This window comes from Daucus carota, chromosome 3, assembly GCF_001625215.2.
Source record: "Daucus carota subsp. sativus chromosome 3, DH1 v3.0, whole genome shotgun sequence".
Lineage (NCBI taxonomy): Eukaryota > Viridiplantae > Streptophyta > Magnoliopsida > Apiales > Apiaceae > Daucus > Daucus carota.
In genome coordinates this window covers 182,200-202,255 of record NC_030383.2, presented here as the reverse complement: position 1 = coordinate 202,255, position 20,056 = coordinate 182,200, and the positions used below count along the sequence as shown (strand labels likewise).

Here is a 20,056-nt window from a genome sequence, read left to right as displayed (position 1 = left end):
ATCAGACCGCGGGCCCTTTCTTTCTTCTCAAGGCTTATTTGATTTAAATACATATTAAATAGTTTCAAAAAAAATAAATATATATTAATGAACCCAATTATCAAGAAATATAACATCTGCATTTTAAAATTAAATATTAAAATTATGCATTATATTATTAACGAAATATTAAAACTCAAGACAAATAAAATCCATCGAATATACGTATATGAATGACTAGAAGTATAATTTATTTTTGAATATCATCGAGCTAAAATTTACTTTATAATATTAATTATTTAACATGACATCTATATTAAAATATAATAATAGAATATATGAGTATGTTGTAGTTTAGGTTTAATTATCATTTGTAATTACAGTCATCAAATTTCAACTTAAATTGATGAAAAATATTTGATACAATATTAAAAAAATTCATTATATAATCTAAGTTTCAATTCTCATCAATAATATAATAATATTTAATTTTATAATATAAATTTATGAGTTACAAATAAATTTAAAATTAATCTCAACAATCATATTATATTTTATTTTTAAATTGTTTTAAACATTTAAACATTATAAAATATATAATAACACCAATTATTCAATAAAATAATATATTTAAAAACAATTCATTCTATAAGCTAGTTATTCAAATAAATTAAAAAAAAAGGATTTGTTCAAAAATCCAATTTAATTAATTACTCTAAGCCTACATGCAATATTATTTATTATCTTAATCATGATTAATCAGATAAAACACGGCTATGAAGGTTTTGTTGTGGATCAAAAGCGAGCTTCATAAACGTAATTCTTGTTCAAAGCCTTGATATGAGGATTAGAGATTGAGCAGAAGTAGGATCTCACATATCAAAAACGTAATTCTAATTCTAAGGATAAAGCCGTGATCTCAGGATTAGAGATGATCAGAAGTAGGATCTAAATGTATATAAAAGGAGTAACACTAGGTGCACAGTATAAAAAAGAAGAAAAAAGAAGAAAAAAATGGAAAAGTAGTGGAAACCCATCGACTATTTTGATAAGTTCAGGAAGGTAAAGAATTGGACGAGACACTCGAAAAAAAACCGTAAAAAAATAATTGGGACAAAGAGAATAATATTTATAATTTCATGTGTAACCAACTATCAAAAATAATAAGTATAATAATTGATACTAAGAGACATAATAATGGAATCGTCTTATAAAGATTATTTTATAAATTTTGTTATAATACTAATGCTAGATTTATAAATTTATTTACTAATATTTGAAAAAGTTGAACACACACAAACACACAAACAATTATAAATAATATATATGTATTTAATATATTTATAGGATTAATTAACAATTAGGCCACTTTCTTCATTTCAATATAACAATTGAACTTTATTTGTTATATTGAAAAACAAAGCAAGTGACCTAATTAATAATTAACCTTGTATTTATATATTATTAAATTATGTTACGGTTTGAACGGTTTTAATTATGTCAAATCGCAGTCCGCACTATTGCCCCGTTGTTTGTTAAAAGTTCAATGTGCGTTAATATTGCCGGTGGAACAAATGTTTATCGAATGTTTACCTCCTAATATACTGCTTCCCCTACGGTCGGGTTGGGGTGTCCCCTAACCGAGGAAAGTGTTTGATAAATAAATGGCTTAATCTCCAGTATCCTTTTCCTTCAGCAATAACTTCTGCTTATCTTTCTTCTTTTTCATTTTCTTAGATTTTTTCCTGGTCTTCTTTGTCACAGTTTCCTCGGCTTTATTTTTCGCTGTAGGCACCTTAGAGCTGGGTGCCCTGCGTCCATAGGCTGTCTGTGATGCATCAATGACACAACAGACATGCGGATCATCTGTCGGTATCTGCCTCAGCATTTTTCTAGCAGATTTACAATCTCCTAAAGCCAAAAGAGCTTGGTACATCCTGTAAAAGCAATCATAAAGATATAAGCTCAACAGAAATGTGGAAAATTAGTATGATGATGCTAAGAAATTAATCTAATTTCTACTTGAAGGTGAGCCGCCTACATAAAATCCAATTTTAAAGGTACTATGTCATACATTACAAAATAATAACACGATTACTTTCTTTTACCTTAAAAAACTTAGGACATTGTATGGAAGGCCTGCCGTCTCATATTCTTGCCATACTGAGTAACAACTTTGTAAATCCTTGGCTTTGGCACAAGCCGTGAGGAGGAAGTCAAGACTTTTTCGTGAAGGACATAATCCAAGTTCTTTTTTGATGGCCTGAAGTAAAGCGAGACCAATTTGCAAATCTACAGGCTCTGCCTCAGCAACTTGGCAAAAAACCTACCCCGTGATCAAGATCATGAAATAATCAGCAAATTACTTGCTATCCCAATTAAGATTATTATAAAACCACAATAATAGCTTGATTGATAATAGAGAGAATAAGAGAAATACCTCATCAAAAAGAACTTCACTTGCCATCTCATCATCTTGAAACTCATCCCTTAGTTTCTTGAGCAAATCAACAGCAGTACTACATGAAAGAATTTGTATATCAATCAAGCAACCATAAACCAAATAATTAGACAATGACACATTCATATATGAAGCCAATCTAAAGCAGAATATCAAAACAAAACAATATAAGGATGTTAACGGTAAACAAAATTTACTTCGAGAACTTGTGCCGAACACAATATGAAACCACTCTAAAGCAGCCATTAACCCAATAATCTGTCTCTTGAAGTTCTTCAAGAAGCTCAATCAATCTGTTTAAATCTCCTTCGTTTTGAAGATGCTCCTGGAGGATCGCATAAACAATTTATATTGGAAGAAGAAAGTCAGAAAGGCACCACAAAATCATCACGACTTACTATAAGGCTTAATACAGCTTTCGGCTCCAGATTGCATTTAGCTTGTTTGAGTTCTTCGTATATTCCAAGAGCATCGTCCACTTTCCCGTTTATTGCTAACGCCGAGACAAGCACACTTTTTATTTCATTCAAGTTCTTGACAGGTACTCCTTTATCAAGGACTACCTGCCCAAATCATTCAGATCATGAAACTTCACGAGATTGTGTGAAAACAGTAGGTGGTAGCTCTTTTCATATAACTTACAAAATCTACGAAAATTTCAATAATGGGAGAAACTATCAACTTCCAAAAGAAAAAATATAGAAAGAATAGATATTATTACAGTACGAAATAGTCAGTCAAAGCTAACCACCATGTATTTCAATCGCGATCTACTTGACCAGTAACCTAATCTTGATTAAGTTGTGTTGGTAATCAGGGCAAACAATTACCAAATGAAACACATAAGAAAACAAATAAATGGCACATAAGCAGATTAAAGGACAAGAATATACACTAAATAAATCCAAACTAAACCCCCCAATATTCTTTAATTGCTTAGAATTAGAACCCTCTGGTAAATATGTCCCTTGATCTAGAGTGGATACACCTTTTAGAAATGCGTGAAAGGAATACCCACATTCAGAATGTGTATTAGAACTCCTAAACCCCATGTTATACTAGATACACATTCCGCAAGTACGTATCGCACAATATGCATTCTACGATGCGTATCCAGTCAGTAGATTTGGCCTCTCTCCTGAAAATTGATAATATCATGAAATTGTTATAAGAAAATGGTAATTATGTCCTTCAGCCTCATTAATTTTCAATTTTTTATTTGAATTATACTGGATTTGCAAATTCAAATCAAATGTAATTATGTCATAGAACCGCAAATTCAATTATGGCTTGTTTGGGAACTTGAATTTCTTTTCAAATACTGGATTTGTACAAATGTCTTGTTTGGATAATCAAGAACATTTGAATTTCATCAAGTTAACTTATTCAAATTCAAGCATAAATCTGATAATTTGAAAATGACAACTCAATTCATGTCATATAATGTAACGACCTACAAGAAAAATAACAAGTCCGTGTACATTTATTGTTATTGACTGAGCCAAACTTTATTTTGCTATATTATAATTATTTAATTTTACATTGCGAATAAAAGATCGAGAATACTAACGGCTTACTATATTAAATATTTATAAATCATTAGCGGTCAACGAATCCGAGTATCATGATTTTTCGTGACGGAATAATTATAAGACTTAAATCCCGACGCTACGCGATTTTCGTTAGAAGTATATAAAAAAAAATATTCAAAGAGAGTAATATTAAATAACTTAGAAGGAATACTAACTTAGTAAAAATGAGATTATTAGGAAATAATAATAATAATAATAAAATAGGCATAAAGAATAATAAATGGACTTTCGTATTTTAAAAATGAGTGAAAAACAAAGGGGTAAGTTTAGTTAATAATAAAAAGGACTTGGACTAACCAATAAAAAAGTCCTTGATAGCAAATACTTAAGAGTTTCTTTATGAAAAGGCTACCCAAAGATATATTAAGTCATAAAATTACAATTTAGAGAGAGAAAGCAAAGAAAATAGAAAGAAGAGATAGAAAGAGAGAGAAGAAGCATAAGGGAGAAGAAGGGGAGACTTAAGAGAAGAAAGAGGATGATAAATTTTACAACTAAGGTATGAATACTTAAATTTATCCTCTTTATTTATCTAATCTAATTCACATGATGTTTTTATTGGGAGTAATATTGATTTAATACAAGTGTACATAAGACCCACTTACACACTTGACTCATACTTGCATGCTATGTAGTATCTTTATAATCAAAGTAGTGAGATGTATTTTTGCAGCATTAATTTCGAATAAATCGGGAGAAAATGGGGCTTTCCCCAATTTAGAAATAAATTAGGGTTTGTGTGTATTTTGAATTTTGTTTAATCAAGTGTTAGGATGCATAAGTAAGCAATTGAATGGGGGAAGGGCAGTGGTGTTGTGAACTGATGGGATCGGAAGCGGAGCACCGCCAGGCGAGCTCGTCGGCAGTGACTCACTGCATGTATTGATTGGGTGAGTGCTTACTGGGAAGAGAGGAAGGACACCCAGCCGCGGTGGCGGAGAAATCGCAAAGGAGAGAGTTACGGCGAAAGAAGAGAAGAGATGTGGGACTGTTGTTGTTGAAGGGTGGGTACAGTGTTATCGAAAGCATTAAGCGCACTGAGGCGCAAAGCTCTCTGGAGCCTAGGCGCAAAGCGCAAAAGCGAGGCGCGCGCTTCTTTGAAGCTAGGCGCATGCTTTACAAATTTTTTTATTTATTATTTAGGATATATGTATATAGGTTTATAACATAATTTATACTTCATAATATATTAAATCACACTTTAAGCCAAAAATAACTTAATTTATCCTTTATAATATATTAAATGATACTTTTAGAGGGAAAAACAATCCTAAAATTAAATATTAAAATTCAAAATTTATGTTTCATAGGCAGAATTCAAGGCTTCCAGCTCCCAACAGGTAGATATTTTATCAATCATCTTCACCAAAATCATCTTCATCGAAGTCTTCATCTTCAAAATCCTGATCTGACTCTTCTTCATGTATTAAAGTGTTCTCTTCAAATTCAAACTCCTGTACTTCTTCTTCTTCTTCGTCCTCATCTATTAAACGTCGAGGCCTCTTACCTTTGCTCTGTTTTGAACTTGAAGGATTGGGGTTATTTTGAACCCTATTAGACTTAGAGGCTGATTTTGATTGCGACCTGGAGTTATATGCAGGCTCTCTAACGCCTGAAGCTTTTTCAACTATTGACCAATTTAGTCCATCATCATCGGAGAAGATGAAAGCTGAGAGCTTGATATAGCCTTTTTATTTGGGCCTAAAATTCTTTTTTTTGTTATGGGTTAGTACTTTTAGGCCTTAAAAGTGTCCCAAAATTCTTTTTTTTTGTTATGGGTTAGTACTTTTGGGCCTTAAAAGTGGCCCAATAACATTAAATATCTTATTATGCGCTTAGCTTCGCTAAAGCGCGCTTTTCTACCGCTTCGTGCTTAAGCGCGCTTTTTGCTTCAAGGCTAAAAGCCTGCGCTTCATTGAAGTTGCTTCGCCTCGACATACATGAGGCGCTAAGGGTGCGCTTTGCTTCGCTTTGCGCCTAGGCGGCAACACTGGGTGGGTAACAGTGTGAAGATGGATGACGGGAGTGGGAGCCGTCGTGGCGTTAGAGATCGCGCAACGCGCAAAGAGAGGGAGAGGGAAGGGGGGAGGAAGCGGCTACAGCTGCTGGAGGAAGTTCGGCTGGCAAAAGAGGTGAGCGGAGGAAGGAGGAAAGAGAGAATATCCAGGGCAAAACAGTAATTTCTTTAACCTAAGTTTAAATAATAATAAAAAAAGAAGTGATATAAAAGGGGATAAATAATTGATAAAACACTAAGACTAAATATTAAAGTTTAAATAAGATAATAAGGAATAAAAAAGGGGGGAGCCCAGAGAACAAAAATAACTAAATGGGTTAGAATTCTTTCAGTAAATAGAAATAAATAAATAAAATTAATGACAATTTCTTTTAGCTTTAAGTAATCAATTCTTCCTAAAGGAAATGAATAAATTAAAATGCAGATGTTGGAAATATTTTAATCAAGTAGCAAAGATAGATTCGAGGTTTAGAATTAAAAGATTAAGCCCAAAATAAATGATAAAAGGATATTAAGAGGATCTAAAATTTTAATTTAGGATGTCATTGGAGATTTTCTTTAGAAAACACTTCATTAATTATTCCGAGACATAAACATAGAACTCAAGAGTCGGAGATTAATGCTAATATATATAATATTAGAAGGAGAAAGAAGAATAAGATAATAAAATAAACTTTTATGGGAATTGCTATCTTAAAAGGAATATTATAAAATGCATTCTATTATTTGGAAATGATAATAATAATAATAATAATAATAATAATAATAATAATAATAATAATAATAATAATAATAATAATAATAATAATAATTAGTTATTATTATGGGAATTTGGAATATTGTTCTGCTTATTAGTTATATTGCAGAACAAAGAGTCCTATGATTTATAAAAGTAATTATTCTACCATTTGATCACAATGTTTATGTTGCAGAACATAATGTGCAGGTTGTCAAATATTTACAAATATTATTGGACAAAAAAAATTGAAATTTAGATGACTAAATTAAATTTTATCAAACTTTGTACTCCAATACTCCAATTTTTTTTGTACTCCATAGAACTTAACTATATTATTATATACAAATAATAGTTAAAAGTGAAAAGACACATGCTTGTAAATATATTTAAGAAAATATATTAAAGTGCTTTAATATATATGTGTAACTAGAGAGAAAAAGGGAAAAGAGAAATAATAGATAAACTAATCCCGATGATTAGAATATTAAAATATGAAGATGAAAAAGATTAAAACTTAAAAGAATAATCAATAAATATTGATAAAAAGAAGGATATTTTTTTTATTTTTTTTTGCCACATAAAAAGAAGGATATTAATGCAAAAGACTGTGAAATTTATATTTGGATAATAATAAGTACAGTTCGTGAATATTTAGAGATTTATCGAAGCGAATGATGAATACTAAATTATTTACTTCAGTTTAATAGAAGCTTTATCTACGGGAAAGCAAGCACGGTTATTTAATATTCGGACAGAGGCTTTGTGTCAAGGACAACCAGGCAAGTTCAATCTTATCCTTATGTTGACGTGCTAAATTCTATGTTTTATTGAATTGATGAATGCGCTCTTGTTTGAATATTTAAATTCCCAAGTTAGAATTCCGACTTCAGATTTATACACTTATTTTTGAAGACTGGAGCAGAGACAAACGCTTTGCAATATTCGTTGTTACTTAAAATTTGACGAAATGATTTTAATTCATATCCAGGTCTACCTATTGTTGGGGTTGACCTTTACTTTTAAAAAGTCATATCTAATTTCTAAATCTAAATTCCCTATAATCGCTAAGTTGTATTCTGATTCTTGATATCTTGTTAAATTAGAAAATCGATTCAGTTGTGTTCGTTCAAATTGTTGACAACTCGTTAAATATTAGAGTCTGATAATGAGATGCATTCTTTCTAAACCTTCTTTCTTTCGAAATCATGATGTTTTGATACTTTTTTCCGAAAGACTTCAACTCATTTTACATTCTGAAGCAGCCAATATTTAGTTCAATATTTCTACTTTTATTTTTGATATTCACTCAAATTATTCGATTCAAGTGTGCTTAAAGAAATCTTTGATTCTAAGATGATGGATGCATTGTTCGCATCTGACGAAAAGAGTAGAGAATTGTTTGAGAAGTAAATTTCTTGTACTCGAGGAAAGATTCCTGTAAACTAGTCAACACGGATAATTTGCATTCGCGGTAGAGAAGAGGATTATTTTTTGTCTATCAAATGGACAGATTAAGGGTTGAAAATGATAACCCTTATGCTAGCAAAAGAAAAGGTGGTGCGCGTGATGCTTTTGTTGGTCGCGATCAAACTGTGAGGATGACACATGGTTGGTATTTGCTTAATGGCTTTGATCGATCCATGTAGTGATACCGCCAGGATGGAAGACCAGTATATTCACTCATTTCTTGGAATACTGTATGTGTTTAATTACAACTTTTTTTTTGAATATGATTTATCTGTTATTCAATTGAAATTTCCTTGTGATATACATTGTGTTCATTTCATATGTTTAAGTGGACTTGCTAAGCATTCAATTGCTCATTATTGCATTTATTATAATTTGTAAACAGTAAAGAGTGAACATGGCGGTTATGCGAAGGACGACTCGGAAGCAAGTGGCAACCAAAGAAAAGAGAAAGGAGAAGGCGTGACACGCAAGCAAGGAGAAGTGTTAGCTGGAGAGTTCCCGTGGCGAGGGTAAATATAGAGATATCTTAGCATTAGTTGTAAATGTTTACTGTATTGTAATAAGGATTGTATGTAGATGATCGACCATGGACTTGTGGGGCGAGAGTTTTTGAATTAACACAGATATGCCAGAGTTGGTGCGACCGCCTGGATCCACTGGATGTGGGTCTATAGGCGCCAGATATAATATCTATAATTTGAAATGAATTCTATGTTCCCAAACACAATCTAATATTATGTACTATGTGATATTTAACTTTAATACTATTGTTATCCATTTATATCTAACATAATCCAAAATTTTTATGGATATATTTAATGCTTCTTTTTTATTTTAATCTATTCATTTTTCAACAGAGAATTAATATTTTTTGTAATTTAAACGAATTAGCTAGTAGTCAGTTACCAGGTGTCAGTGGTATTAGCAAAGTAATGATTTCTTTAACAAGGATACGGAAATGGTAATAATCTATTATGTTATATGAAAAAACGAACCCTAACTTTTTTAGACTAGTTGTTACTCCCTCCGTCCCATAATAAACGTCCTCTTATTTTTTCAAATTTTTTTCACGCATTTTCAAGCTTATAAAAAGCATACTTGTAGACATTATTTTCTTGTATTTTTTATTTTGTATTAAAATTTGAACTTCCTATTTTTATACAAAACAAAAAACACGAAAAAATAATATCTACAAGTATGTTTTTTATAAGCTTGGAAATGCGTGAAAAAAACTTGAAAAAAAGAGGACGTTTATTATGGGACGGAGGGAGTACTTGTTAACCTCGACAAAAGGGACATGGCATAAAATTTTGGTGAAAAAGGATAGTGATAACAAATATATAATGTGAACAAGTGCACAAGGAGATAAACTTTACGTGAAACAATTTCAATTTGTGCAGGTAATCAATCAAGGTTCAAAGTTATCATCTAAAATGCATATAAATTCATTCTGAGGGAAACAAGTTTATTCCAAATCCTAACTGAATAAACCTAACTGTTCACTCCACACATACGGGAGTAATTTTAACTGGGATTAACAAAACAAGTAGGCAAAATCAAGCATAGTTTAAATCATACCAAAGAACTTCTCTCGAAAATCATAATAGATTAAGTTGTAAGCATAAATAGCTAGGAATAAACTTTCAATATTATGTTTTATGGCGACATTTCAAACAGAATCAAAACAGAACTGTAAATACCTGTTTTGCTTTCTCAAGCTGTCCACAAGACGCATATGCATTTATAAGGGCCATAAAGATATGTTTCGTAACTTGAACACCAGAGATTTTTAGTTCTTCATAATACTACAGGAAAGATATCATCAGCTTATAGATGAATATGGAAAAACAAAACAAAAAAGATATTCAGATTTTTTTTAAAAAAAGACTAAAATTAGCTTCACACTCAATCTTACATACACAAAATATATTATAAAACTGAATGCAAAATGACATGCTTATACATAGATATTATCCAAACTTCGGTCCTACTTACTGCCCAAAAGAACTTTGGCCTGTGGAATTTAGCGGGGGAAAAAAAAAGAACTTTGGCCTATGGGGAAGGGTCAATTCATTTCTTTTCTTACTGCTGTCCTACTTCCTAGTGCTCAATTTTTTATTTTGCAGATTTCATTTGGCTTCATCTTTGGTTCATAAAAATTTTGTTGGACTCATTTGTAGCTGATATCTTGCTTTAGAAAAGGATACCTAAAGCCTCTTTTGACATATTTGTAGCTAATACCTAGTTTAGGAAACAAGTTTTTCATATATTTTCCTTTTGAGAAAAATTTCAAGGTCATCATTCGTTTGATTCAAATATATCAAATTAGTCACTCATTTCAAAATCAACTCAATTCGGTCATTAACTTAAAATTTTGGATCAAGTAAACCCATTTGCCAATGACGAAATTGATACAAAGTTTTAACTTTTAACAGACTAAGTTGATGCAAATTTTGACATTGTTAATCAAATTGAGTCAATTTTAAAATAAATGACTAATTTGATATATTTGAACCAAACGAGTGAAGACTTTGATATTTATCCTTTTTACTTTTGAACGAATCCATATAGAGGGGGAGGGGGATTTTTAGACATGAGTAGTATACTGGTTTAATTTAGTGCGACCATTTATAAAATATAAGTACCCCCATAAAAATCTAGAACTAATTCAAAAAAATAATAAAATAATATTAAAGAGGATAGTTTAATAAATCACAGTACAAAATAATATAATCAAATATGATAACATGTTTGTAATTTATTAAATTTAGAAATTACATTTATTTCTGTAATTATGTTCATAACCAATAATGAATATAGACATTCATAAGTTACATATATATTGGGAGTTTACCATATTTTTAAATTTTACACTTGAAATTCAATTGTATCATCTGTAAACAATGTATGCAGGCTAAAACAAGCATTGAATCATTTATAGTAGTTACTACCTTTGTAATGTCTTCTTCCCGGCTGCAATTGCTAATAAGATAGCTGAAAGTTTGAGAATCTGGTAATACTTGTGCGCTTTCCATCTCTTTGAGAACCGACAATGCACCAGAGAAGTTTTTCTGTACAGATTAGTTTAGCAACTGAACAAGTTGAAACTATATGCATAGTAACAAGCTAAAGACGTCGATTCTGTGCAGTTAAATCTATAAGCAAACTGCAAAAAGTACCTCTCGGAAGTGTCCAGACAATATAGCATTATACATGCCAGCTGTAGGAATTAGATTTATTTTTTCCAAATTTCTGATCATGCCATATGCACCATCATACTGCAACAAGCACAGAGATTAAAACATAAAACAGAACTGTAAGAAATCAGATTGCAAACCATTAAGGAACATAAAGTCTAACTTACATCTTTCATTTTGACACTTAAACTTATCATACACCTGAAAATCTCATTGTTTGGCTTCACATTATAGTGGCACATCAATGCATATATACGATGAACCTTCATACATGAAACCCATATTAGTAACATGTAAAACAAAAGGCATCCATGTCCAACATAACAACAATAAATAGCCTAGCTCAACATATACCCAATTTAATGAACTTCTCATAATAATTTAACAATTTAGTTTAGGAAAGGACGAGGTTTCACAGCCACATCACATTTGCTACAGTTTACTAGAGTACATGCACTTATATATACATCTATACCCTACAAAATTTTAATATTCAGATTCGAATTTTAGTCGAACAGGACATTATACGTCGCATATTATCTTTTCATTGTCAAATGTTTAGATAGACTTAAATATATTATTTCTTGAACATACTTTTTTTTATTCAGGCATCACAAAAGGGTGATTTAGAGGGATCTAAAGCCACATGCATGAAGTTGCTAGCTCTGAGATCTGACTAAATTTTCACCCTCATAGATCGCACAAAGGCTACCGCCCGTTATATACAGGACCATAATGGAAGAAAAGTACATAAAAAGGCATATATAATTCCTTTTACACCAAAGAGGCTTCAGACTTGCTATGCTCTGCAGAATCTAAGTATTATAAGCGACAACGTATATCAGAAGGCATGATGGTGATCATCGATATCATTAGATAAAAAGAGCACATGCAAGAAAACATCATACTAGATTATACTCGCAGCTCTCATCACATGAATTTAATATGCAAAGATAAATCTCCACGTTTAAGGGAAGACCCGCTTCCAGTATATGATCTACTATCTCAAGAGCAATGTGAACCTGCATTGAGATTTAGAACGAGATCAAATTTAAGCAAAAATAACCATTGATACCAAAAGAGAAACAATGGTTAAGGATTTGAATCATGGATTTATGGATAACAAATACAAAGGATCATTCAGACCTTGTGAGAATCACAGCACTGTCTAATGAGCTTCTCATATGGTGCAGACGAAGGTGCCACCTCCAGTTCAGTATGCATATTATTGATGTTCAAAACAATATCCCCAATCTGAAACAGAAAGCACATAGAGATTTAAAAAAAAAACAAAGATGGAAGTGCCACCTCCAGTTCCATGTTAAAGTGATATAATAATGCATAGTTCGTATAAAACTAAGAATATTGTCTCAATTTAAGGATTTTAGAAAGAACTTATACCACGGCTAAGCTAAGAGCTTATATGACAAAGCTAAACATCAATAATCACTCTGAAAAATCAGTTTTTATTTAATAATTGAACTCAATATCATCAAGCACCCTACTTTTTTTTTAATCACTAGAAAAAAAATCAAATTTTTATTCAACAAATCCATTTTGTTAACTCAACATCATCAAGAATCCTGTTTTTAATATCAAAATATTTTCTCAGAATTTTCCAAATCATAAATCTCTAAAAACTTTCATTTTTTAATTGTTTCATGATCAATACAAAATTATAACCATCTAATTGTCAATAATACCCAATTCCTTAATCTCACTTCTTTTTTAATCTAAATCACCTCATCTTTTTACTCATCCATTTTAGTCACCTTTTCGGTATTAATTAACTTACTAATTATTTCTTCCTCTTTTATCACCAACTAACAAGCCTGTGTGTGTGAAAGAGTGTATTTATATACCCTCGTCATGTCACATGCCCGAAGAAAAACAATATCAAGGAAATGTTAAATAGGGAACCCAACCTAAGCCAAGGGGAGTTAAAAAAGTATCTTCAGAATATAACTACAGCTCACAAAATGAAGTTTTGACGAGTTATACAAAACTTGTAGTTTTCCGGTTGGCAGGTATTGTCAGGATATTCTCAATTGCACCACCATGGCTTTTCCTAGATGTAACATTTCGTATTTTGACTTACTCATGGTAAACCTAAACTTTGAATTGTTAGTCTTACATCTCTTCAAGCAACAATCAGTTTTGTATATTCGTCATCTGCCATTGTATCTTCGTTATCTTCTCTCTAAATCAGATATTTTTCTCTCCATTTTCCTCTACAGTTGATATGTGACGAGAGTTTTGGAGATCATATATCACTTTTGATTTTACTATCTATAACATATATCTCCATTGATATTGTATTTGTTTCAAAATTTTGACCATAACATCTTAATTGGCTCTCCTATATTTTCTTTCTACGTGGTGACAACCTACTTAAGATTTTATTTCAGTATATTATATATCACAATTGTTGAACTTTAGAATCTTTCCGTATTACAAGGTAACAATATGCTTATAGATCAACTTCGTTTACCGAGTTAACAATATCCTTATTTACTGAATTTTCAATTATACAAGTGATTTATATTTTGCAACCAAAGGGGATAATTAGAGTCGTAAACGTTTCATTTCATACTAGTGACCAATGAAACCCTACTATTAATATATATTTGGGTACAAATTTCACAGACAAAGTATGTCATATGTGTGGACGCAATCCCTCCCAAAGTAATTACTAGACACTAAGTATAACCTCCTACTTCGGTACAAATGACAAAACCTTATAGTACATTTTCACCAGAGCCTTGCCATAAACACTTTGTCCATAATTAGTGTCAACATTGGCAACACTTATTTGCTAAGAAGATGATATTGGAGCATTAAAGATGTCACAACACAGTATCTTATAACTTAAAAGAGCTAAAACCTTAACTAGAATAATGGTATCTACTCCTCCAACCCTCTGCCACAAGTTGAAAGCGCGAACATACCTCAAGCCAAATAGCACAACAAAAATAAATGATTTCAATACAATTCCCTTAGGTTAAGTTACTCTCAAAGTGTTCTACACAAAAAAAAAACAATGCTGAAATACGCAATGTTACATATCCACTTCTTGAGGATATCATGTGAAAATCTGATGAGGCAATGCCTTCCCAATAACAAAAGACTCTCAAGCTTCCTCACATATAGTCACACGCATGCCTTTCTTAAACAATAGACCTATTTTTGTAGAAAACTACAAATAGTCAAAAACAAGCCTATATCAAACTAGCGGGGAGGGCTGGCCAGAATCAGATCACTAACCCCAGAAAACCAACCAGGAACCTCCAACAACAATTAATTATCTCAGCACATGTTCATTGATTAAAATAAACTCTACAAGAGTATCTAGCGACACTGATTATCGTACGACCATAGCTACGGGGATGCCCAATAGTCGATGACCACAAAAAACTTTGTCGCAAAGCTTAAAAAACAACTTCAGTTTTTCTTCTCCACCTCTTCTTTTTCAATGTTTATACACTGACCTCAAAACAATTTAACAATTAGAAACATGTATACTGTGTAACGAACATAACTATATTTCATCAACTAATAAAATTTAGTCAGCTAAGTTCAAATACTATAAATAAATTTGTCCTTGACAAATTACCAATACAAATCATGGGAAGTACCTCACCACTAAATTCGGCATGCTAACTGTGTAGTTATAGATGTAATTTGAAATATTTTCTGCTTCAACGCCTGCAATCAGAAATAACATTATATCGTATCCACTAATGGAATATATCAAACATCAAATCAAAATATCAGATGCACTTACATATAAAACCAGATAAATTTGTCACACATCACTGGGAATATAAACCTTATTACGTTTATCTATTGCCAGCCATATAAATATATAGGCAACTGATCAAATGGAAACAACTTAAATAAAAACTAAATGGAAACCAAGAGAATCCTCCCCCCTATATGACATCGCTCACCCCCTATACGTCATCATCCACCGGGGCCCGCCCCCAGCCCCACTCAAGCCACCCTGTGCCTACTAAGGGGTGGTTTGGTTCGAGGAGTGGTATGAGGTTGGAATGAGGAATTGGGTTAAGCTGGTATTGGTTTGAGGTTTCATATCTGATATCATGTGTTTGGTTGAGTACTGGAATCAATATATATAATATTTCTAAAAATTAAGTTATTAATTCATATTAATTAAAAATATTAATAAAATTAAAAATATTAATAAAATTATTATTATATATTATTGTATCATTGATTTAATTTTGTATCAAACATTAATATTTCATTACTTAAATAGAGAAAAAAAAAAAATCAAAACTGAATGCATCTCATACCCACCTCCCCCCAGTTGCGGTGGACAACTGGGGTTGCAAGTGAAAGGAGGCGGCGGAGGTGGAAGTGGCAGAGATGGAGGTGGAGGTGGTGGTGGCGGGGAAGATGGAGAGGGAGGTGTAGATATAGTGATTTAGAATTTAGTGATATTTTAGTTTGACTATATATATGTATATATATATAATACATACATACATACATACATACATACATATATATAGTCAAGTTCTATGGAGTCCTCAAGTCCACTTTATTTTATAAGTAAAATATCTTGTAAAACGTGTTATCTTGCAAAACATGTTTCACAAATATCATTACTTAAATAAACCACTAGAAGATACATGTGGTGATAATAATTTTAATTTTCACAAAGTCAATAAAGAAAAGGAAGTTAATATACGTATTCAACTTACTAAAATTCAAATTGTAAGCCAAAAAGCCGATATAAGTTAATTAGGACTTAAAAGTTAACTGAACCAAGTCAAAAGCTGAAAAAGGTGGTCATGTCTTCTTAAGGAGCCCTGCAACTTGTATCTATGATTTCACCATGAATTGTGTCACAGCTGTGGCTTAAACTTCCTAGAATGCATATATGCCAAAAGTTTGTTATTTTACAAAGGACAAACGAAATATATTTGTGAAAGCAGACAAAATACTTTATTTTATATGTTAATGCACGGGAGATGTGGAATCAGAATCAGAGGCAAAAATAATACTCCATAACAAAGTAACGTCAAATTTTACCATGAACTTTGAGTGCTTGTAAGAAACTCTTCGCAATAGAATCTAGTGAATGCCTTCCCAATGTTCTAAAGATATTTGTTATGTGGTTCATTGATGAAACGTTGGTGATATCAATTGAATTTAATAGCAGCAGAACTTCATCCTTCCGGTCACTTTCAGATAAGGCCAACAGATAATTTTCTGCAATATCATTTATAAAGTGAGTTTACCAAGATACATATACAGAATGCAAAGAGACCCTTACCTGCAGTACTACTATTGATGACAACCAACTGGATGCAAAAAAAGAAATATTTGTTAAGTTGTTTGATAATAAAGACCTCTTTATATAGCTGCTCAAGATGGAATTTTTATTTTTATTTTTGATAAAAATGCTCAAAAATTCAAAACGGTGGTATATATTAATGCCCAAGAGCTATTATCACAAACCTTGAAGTCTGGACCTGTCTTCACCATCTTTAGTAGCAATGTTATCCAAGAGCTCTTTAATTTTATCCTCATTATTGACTCCGACCCACAATAGCATCTCATAGTAAGATAGTCTTGACAACGAATCAGAATTTTCATCTCTAATCAGGTCGCAGAAGAAATGGAACTCCTCATCTAAACCCATGTCAATTAAATATACAAGGAGTGGACCATATGTAACTTCCTTCACAGGAAACCCCCGTTCTTTCATATTTTCCAAAATTTTGTAAGCTTTAAAGATCTGTCGTAGTACAATTTCATCATCTTCAGTTTTCCTGGCCTTATCAATGCAAAGTCTCATCAATGCATTAAATTCTTTAACACCGGTTTCGCGTCCCAATTTACCGAATACCTGAATCGTATTGTCTGAACCCATTTTGTTTGCACACATGTCAACTAGACGATGAAATCGACTGGTTTGGGTGCCCTTAAACACCCATTTTTGTTTCCTCTCACGAGCTAATTCTTTCCGATACAATGATGTGCAGCCTCGTGACATGCTTGAAAACCATGGTATATTCAATTCCTTATCCAGTCTCTCATAATCCTCTTCTGAATAGAGTTCATCAGTGTCATCAAGCTTGGTAGCCTCTGTGATTAAAATTAATAAAGCAACATATATGTCACCAGTTGGAGAACAGACACAGTCTATAGCCCTATATTCCTCAAGTAAACTACAACAGTAACATGAAGTCTGACATGCAGTCCTGGATGTTACTATGCAACATTGCAACAAGGTTCATGAGAGAAAGCATTTGTAACAAATAACAACTTATTGACAAGAATTTTGATGCAGAGTTGGAAAGAATAACGAGTCATGACATATAAGTAATAAATTAAAAAAAAAGTTGATTATTGATATGGGAAGCCGTGTGCAGACAAAGAACACTCGAGCTCCTTTTCCGCAGAACTAGCCCAAGTTAGTAACCATTAGAATAATTATATAGGACACACGTACCAATCAATATCGTAGATATCTCCTCTGACAACTCCTTGGTAAGTTCCTCTATAATAAAAACAGAAAACAAACAATATATGCAAGTTAAACCAATAATGTACTAGACTAGTTATCTGTTGCCTTTCAGAGAGAGGGGGGGGGGGGGGGAGGGAGGGAGAACGAGAGAGAGGGAGAGGGAGAGGGAGAGAGAGAGAGAGAGAGAGAGAGAGAGAGAGGGAGAGAGAGAGAGAGATAGAGAGAGAGCGAGAGAGACCATAAGTGTAAGCAGCTGCCTTGTCCAATCTCAAATTCTCAGCGGTGAGATCACAGAGAGGATCGATAGAATTAAGATTGAGGGAAGATGAATCAATGGGTAATAGTGTCGAACAGGTGGGGTGCGCGAAGGGAGAAACAGAGAAACTGTCACGCGGTGAGACGCGGCTTGACGCGGCAATGTCCTGGACGTCTAATTTAGTGGGCAAGAGAGTTAGTTTAGTAGTGGCAGCGCAAGCAGACCGAAAAATAGAACTTAGCTTTGTGGCTTTGGAGGCGGACATGGGGTCATTTGCCGCCTTGGCTTTTGCAAGACACTCTCACTACAGTACTCCGTTTTTACGTGCTGCTGATACTGAATTTGGGCGGAAGAAAAATGGTCTTTTCATTCTTTCTATCTAATCATATAATTTGTTTTTGATTTTGTATTCACTTTATATATCAGATTTTTTAAATTTTCAAATATAAACTTACCAATTACCTTCGATTGATTTTGAATTTTATTATTATAGGTTTTGTCTAATATGTGTCAATGGGTACAAACACTAAAATTCATGAATTTGATTGTTTTTCATCGGTGTGGTTGTTGTAAATGCAGAGGATCCCCGTTATTAAAGAGTGTAAGTCAATTAAAACAAAATATATATATATATATATATAGATTTATGGTTATTTCTTATTCACTATATTCAATTTTCGAATCAAGACTTTTTGTTATAAATTAAAACTAATGAAACATTTTTTTCACTCCACAAATTTAGTTTTTGATAAAAAAGATTTTAGGAAATAATTCAATTAGGATTTTGAAAGATATTTTGCATTCATGAAATTCAGGTGTGTATTCAACTTAAATTTTAAATTAGAATTTAAATCATTGTTCCAAAAATCTACACGCAAGCGCACGTGATCACAAGTAATATATTAAGTTCGATCCCACAGAGACTGGTGAATTAAGAATACGCACCTATGCAACAATGTATGATCAATTATCACTGCTAAGACAATTAACAAGGATTGGTTTCTTTTATACTAAAAACTAAAATTACTAATCAAATTCAGAATAGGAAAACACATGGGATTCTAACTTCATTATCGAATTCATCTAGAATTGAAATTACTGATTAACATGCGACTGTTGATCCTAATCAGACAACACGAAAGTAATACATGCCAACTCTCGTTGCACACATATCATACCAATCAAAATCCACAATTAAGATAGAAATCTCATGGACACCAACAAAGCTCAGACCCTATATCTCTATAGCGGTAGTGTAAGCAAAGAGGTTTAATAACAAGTCGTCTATCGTGATTACACAGGGTGATAAAAATAGTTCAAGTCTATCACAAATTATGTTTCATTCACATAATCCTATGTTTACATGGCATAGTTCTAAATTCAATCATCCACTCTCGCTTCAGAAAGAATTAACAAACAACTTAGAAGTTAGCTACGCTCCTAAGAAGAATAAGTACGGCTCATGCAAAGAAATCAACGTATGTCACAAAATCGAGTAATTAATATTCGCTACTAGACTACATCGATAAATCCATTAGAATCCCATGAAAGCGGTTAGTTCATAATCGAACTAATCGACATCATGGGTTCTAATGAAAGCATGATAAAGAAAAGACAAGAATTAAATAGAATAAAAATGCTTGAATTAATAATAATAAAAATCACACGTTACAGATTTGATGTTCACGATCTTGCTCGAAACTGTCACTTCCTCGCAAAGAACGATCGAATACAACTGATAATGTGCTTGAATAAAACTATGATTACGCTATTGTTCTCTACTCTAAACTACGACTATGAGGCTAGGGTTTTACACACGAGAAATAAAAATGCATTGACTAAGTCA

At 32.3% G+C, this 20,056-nt stretch overlaps 1 protein-coding gene across 1 annotated transcript; it reads right to left on the bottom strand.

Moving 5' to 3' along the window:
• Positions 1–1,506: 1,506 nt before the first annotated feature.
• On the bottom strand, positions 1,507–18,589 carry LOC108214937 (pentatricopeptide repeat-containing protein At4g04790, mitochondrial). Its single transcript, XM_017387198.2, has 16 exons — positions 18,193–18,589; positions 17,940–17,987; positions 16,943–17,572; positions 16,514–16,693; positions 15,096–15,160; positions 12,602–12,709; positions 12,364–12,477; positions 11,623–11,718; positions 11,438–11,536; positions 11,210–11,329; positions 9,959–10,063; positions 2,839–3,003; positions 2,638–2,765; positions 2,420–2,498; positions 2,088–2,305; positions 1,507–1,916 (listed from the first exon to the last, which is right to left on the bottom strand). Exons 1-16 carry the CDS (start codon positions 18,473–18,475, stop codon positions 1,649–1,651), a joined length of 2,706 nt encoding a protein of 901 aa, XP_017242687.1. The 5' UTR covers positions 18,476–18,589; the 3' UTR covers positions 1,507–1,648.
• Positions 18,590–20,056: the final 1,467 nt, after the last annotated feature.

What these genes read in the sequence shown, in the direction of transcription:
- LOC108214937 (XM_017387198.2), bottom strand. Translation starts at nt 18,475, where the DNA reads ATGTCCGCCTCCAAAGCCACAAAGCTAAGTTCTATTTTTCGGTCTGCT. An exon ending in AGACAGGTCCAGACTTCAAG is followed by an intron (nt 16,694 to 16,942) that starts GTTTGTGATAAT and finishes ATGATATTGCAG; the next exon opens with AAAATTATCTGTTGGCCTTA. An exon ending in AGCTTGAGAAAGCAAAACAG is followed by an intron (nt 3,004 to 9,958) that starts GTATTTACAGTT and finishes TGATTTGGGCAG; the next exon opens with GTAGTCCTTGATAAAGGAGT.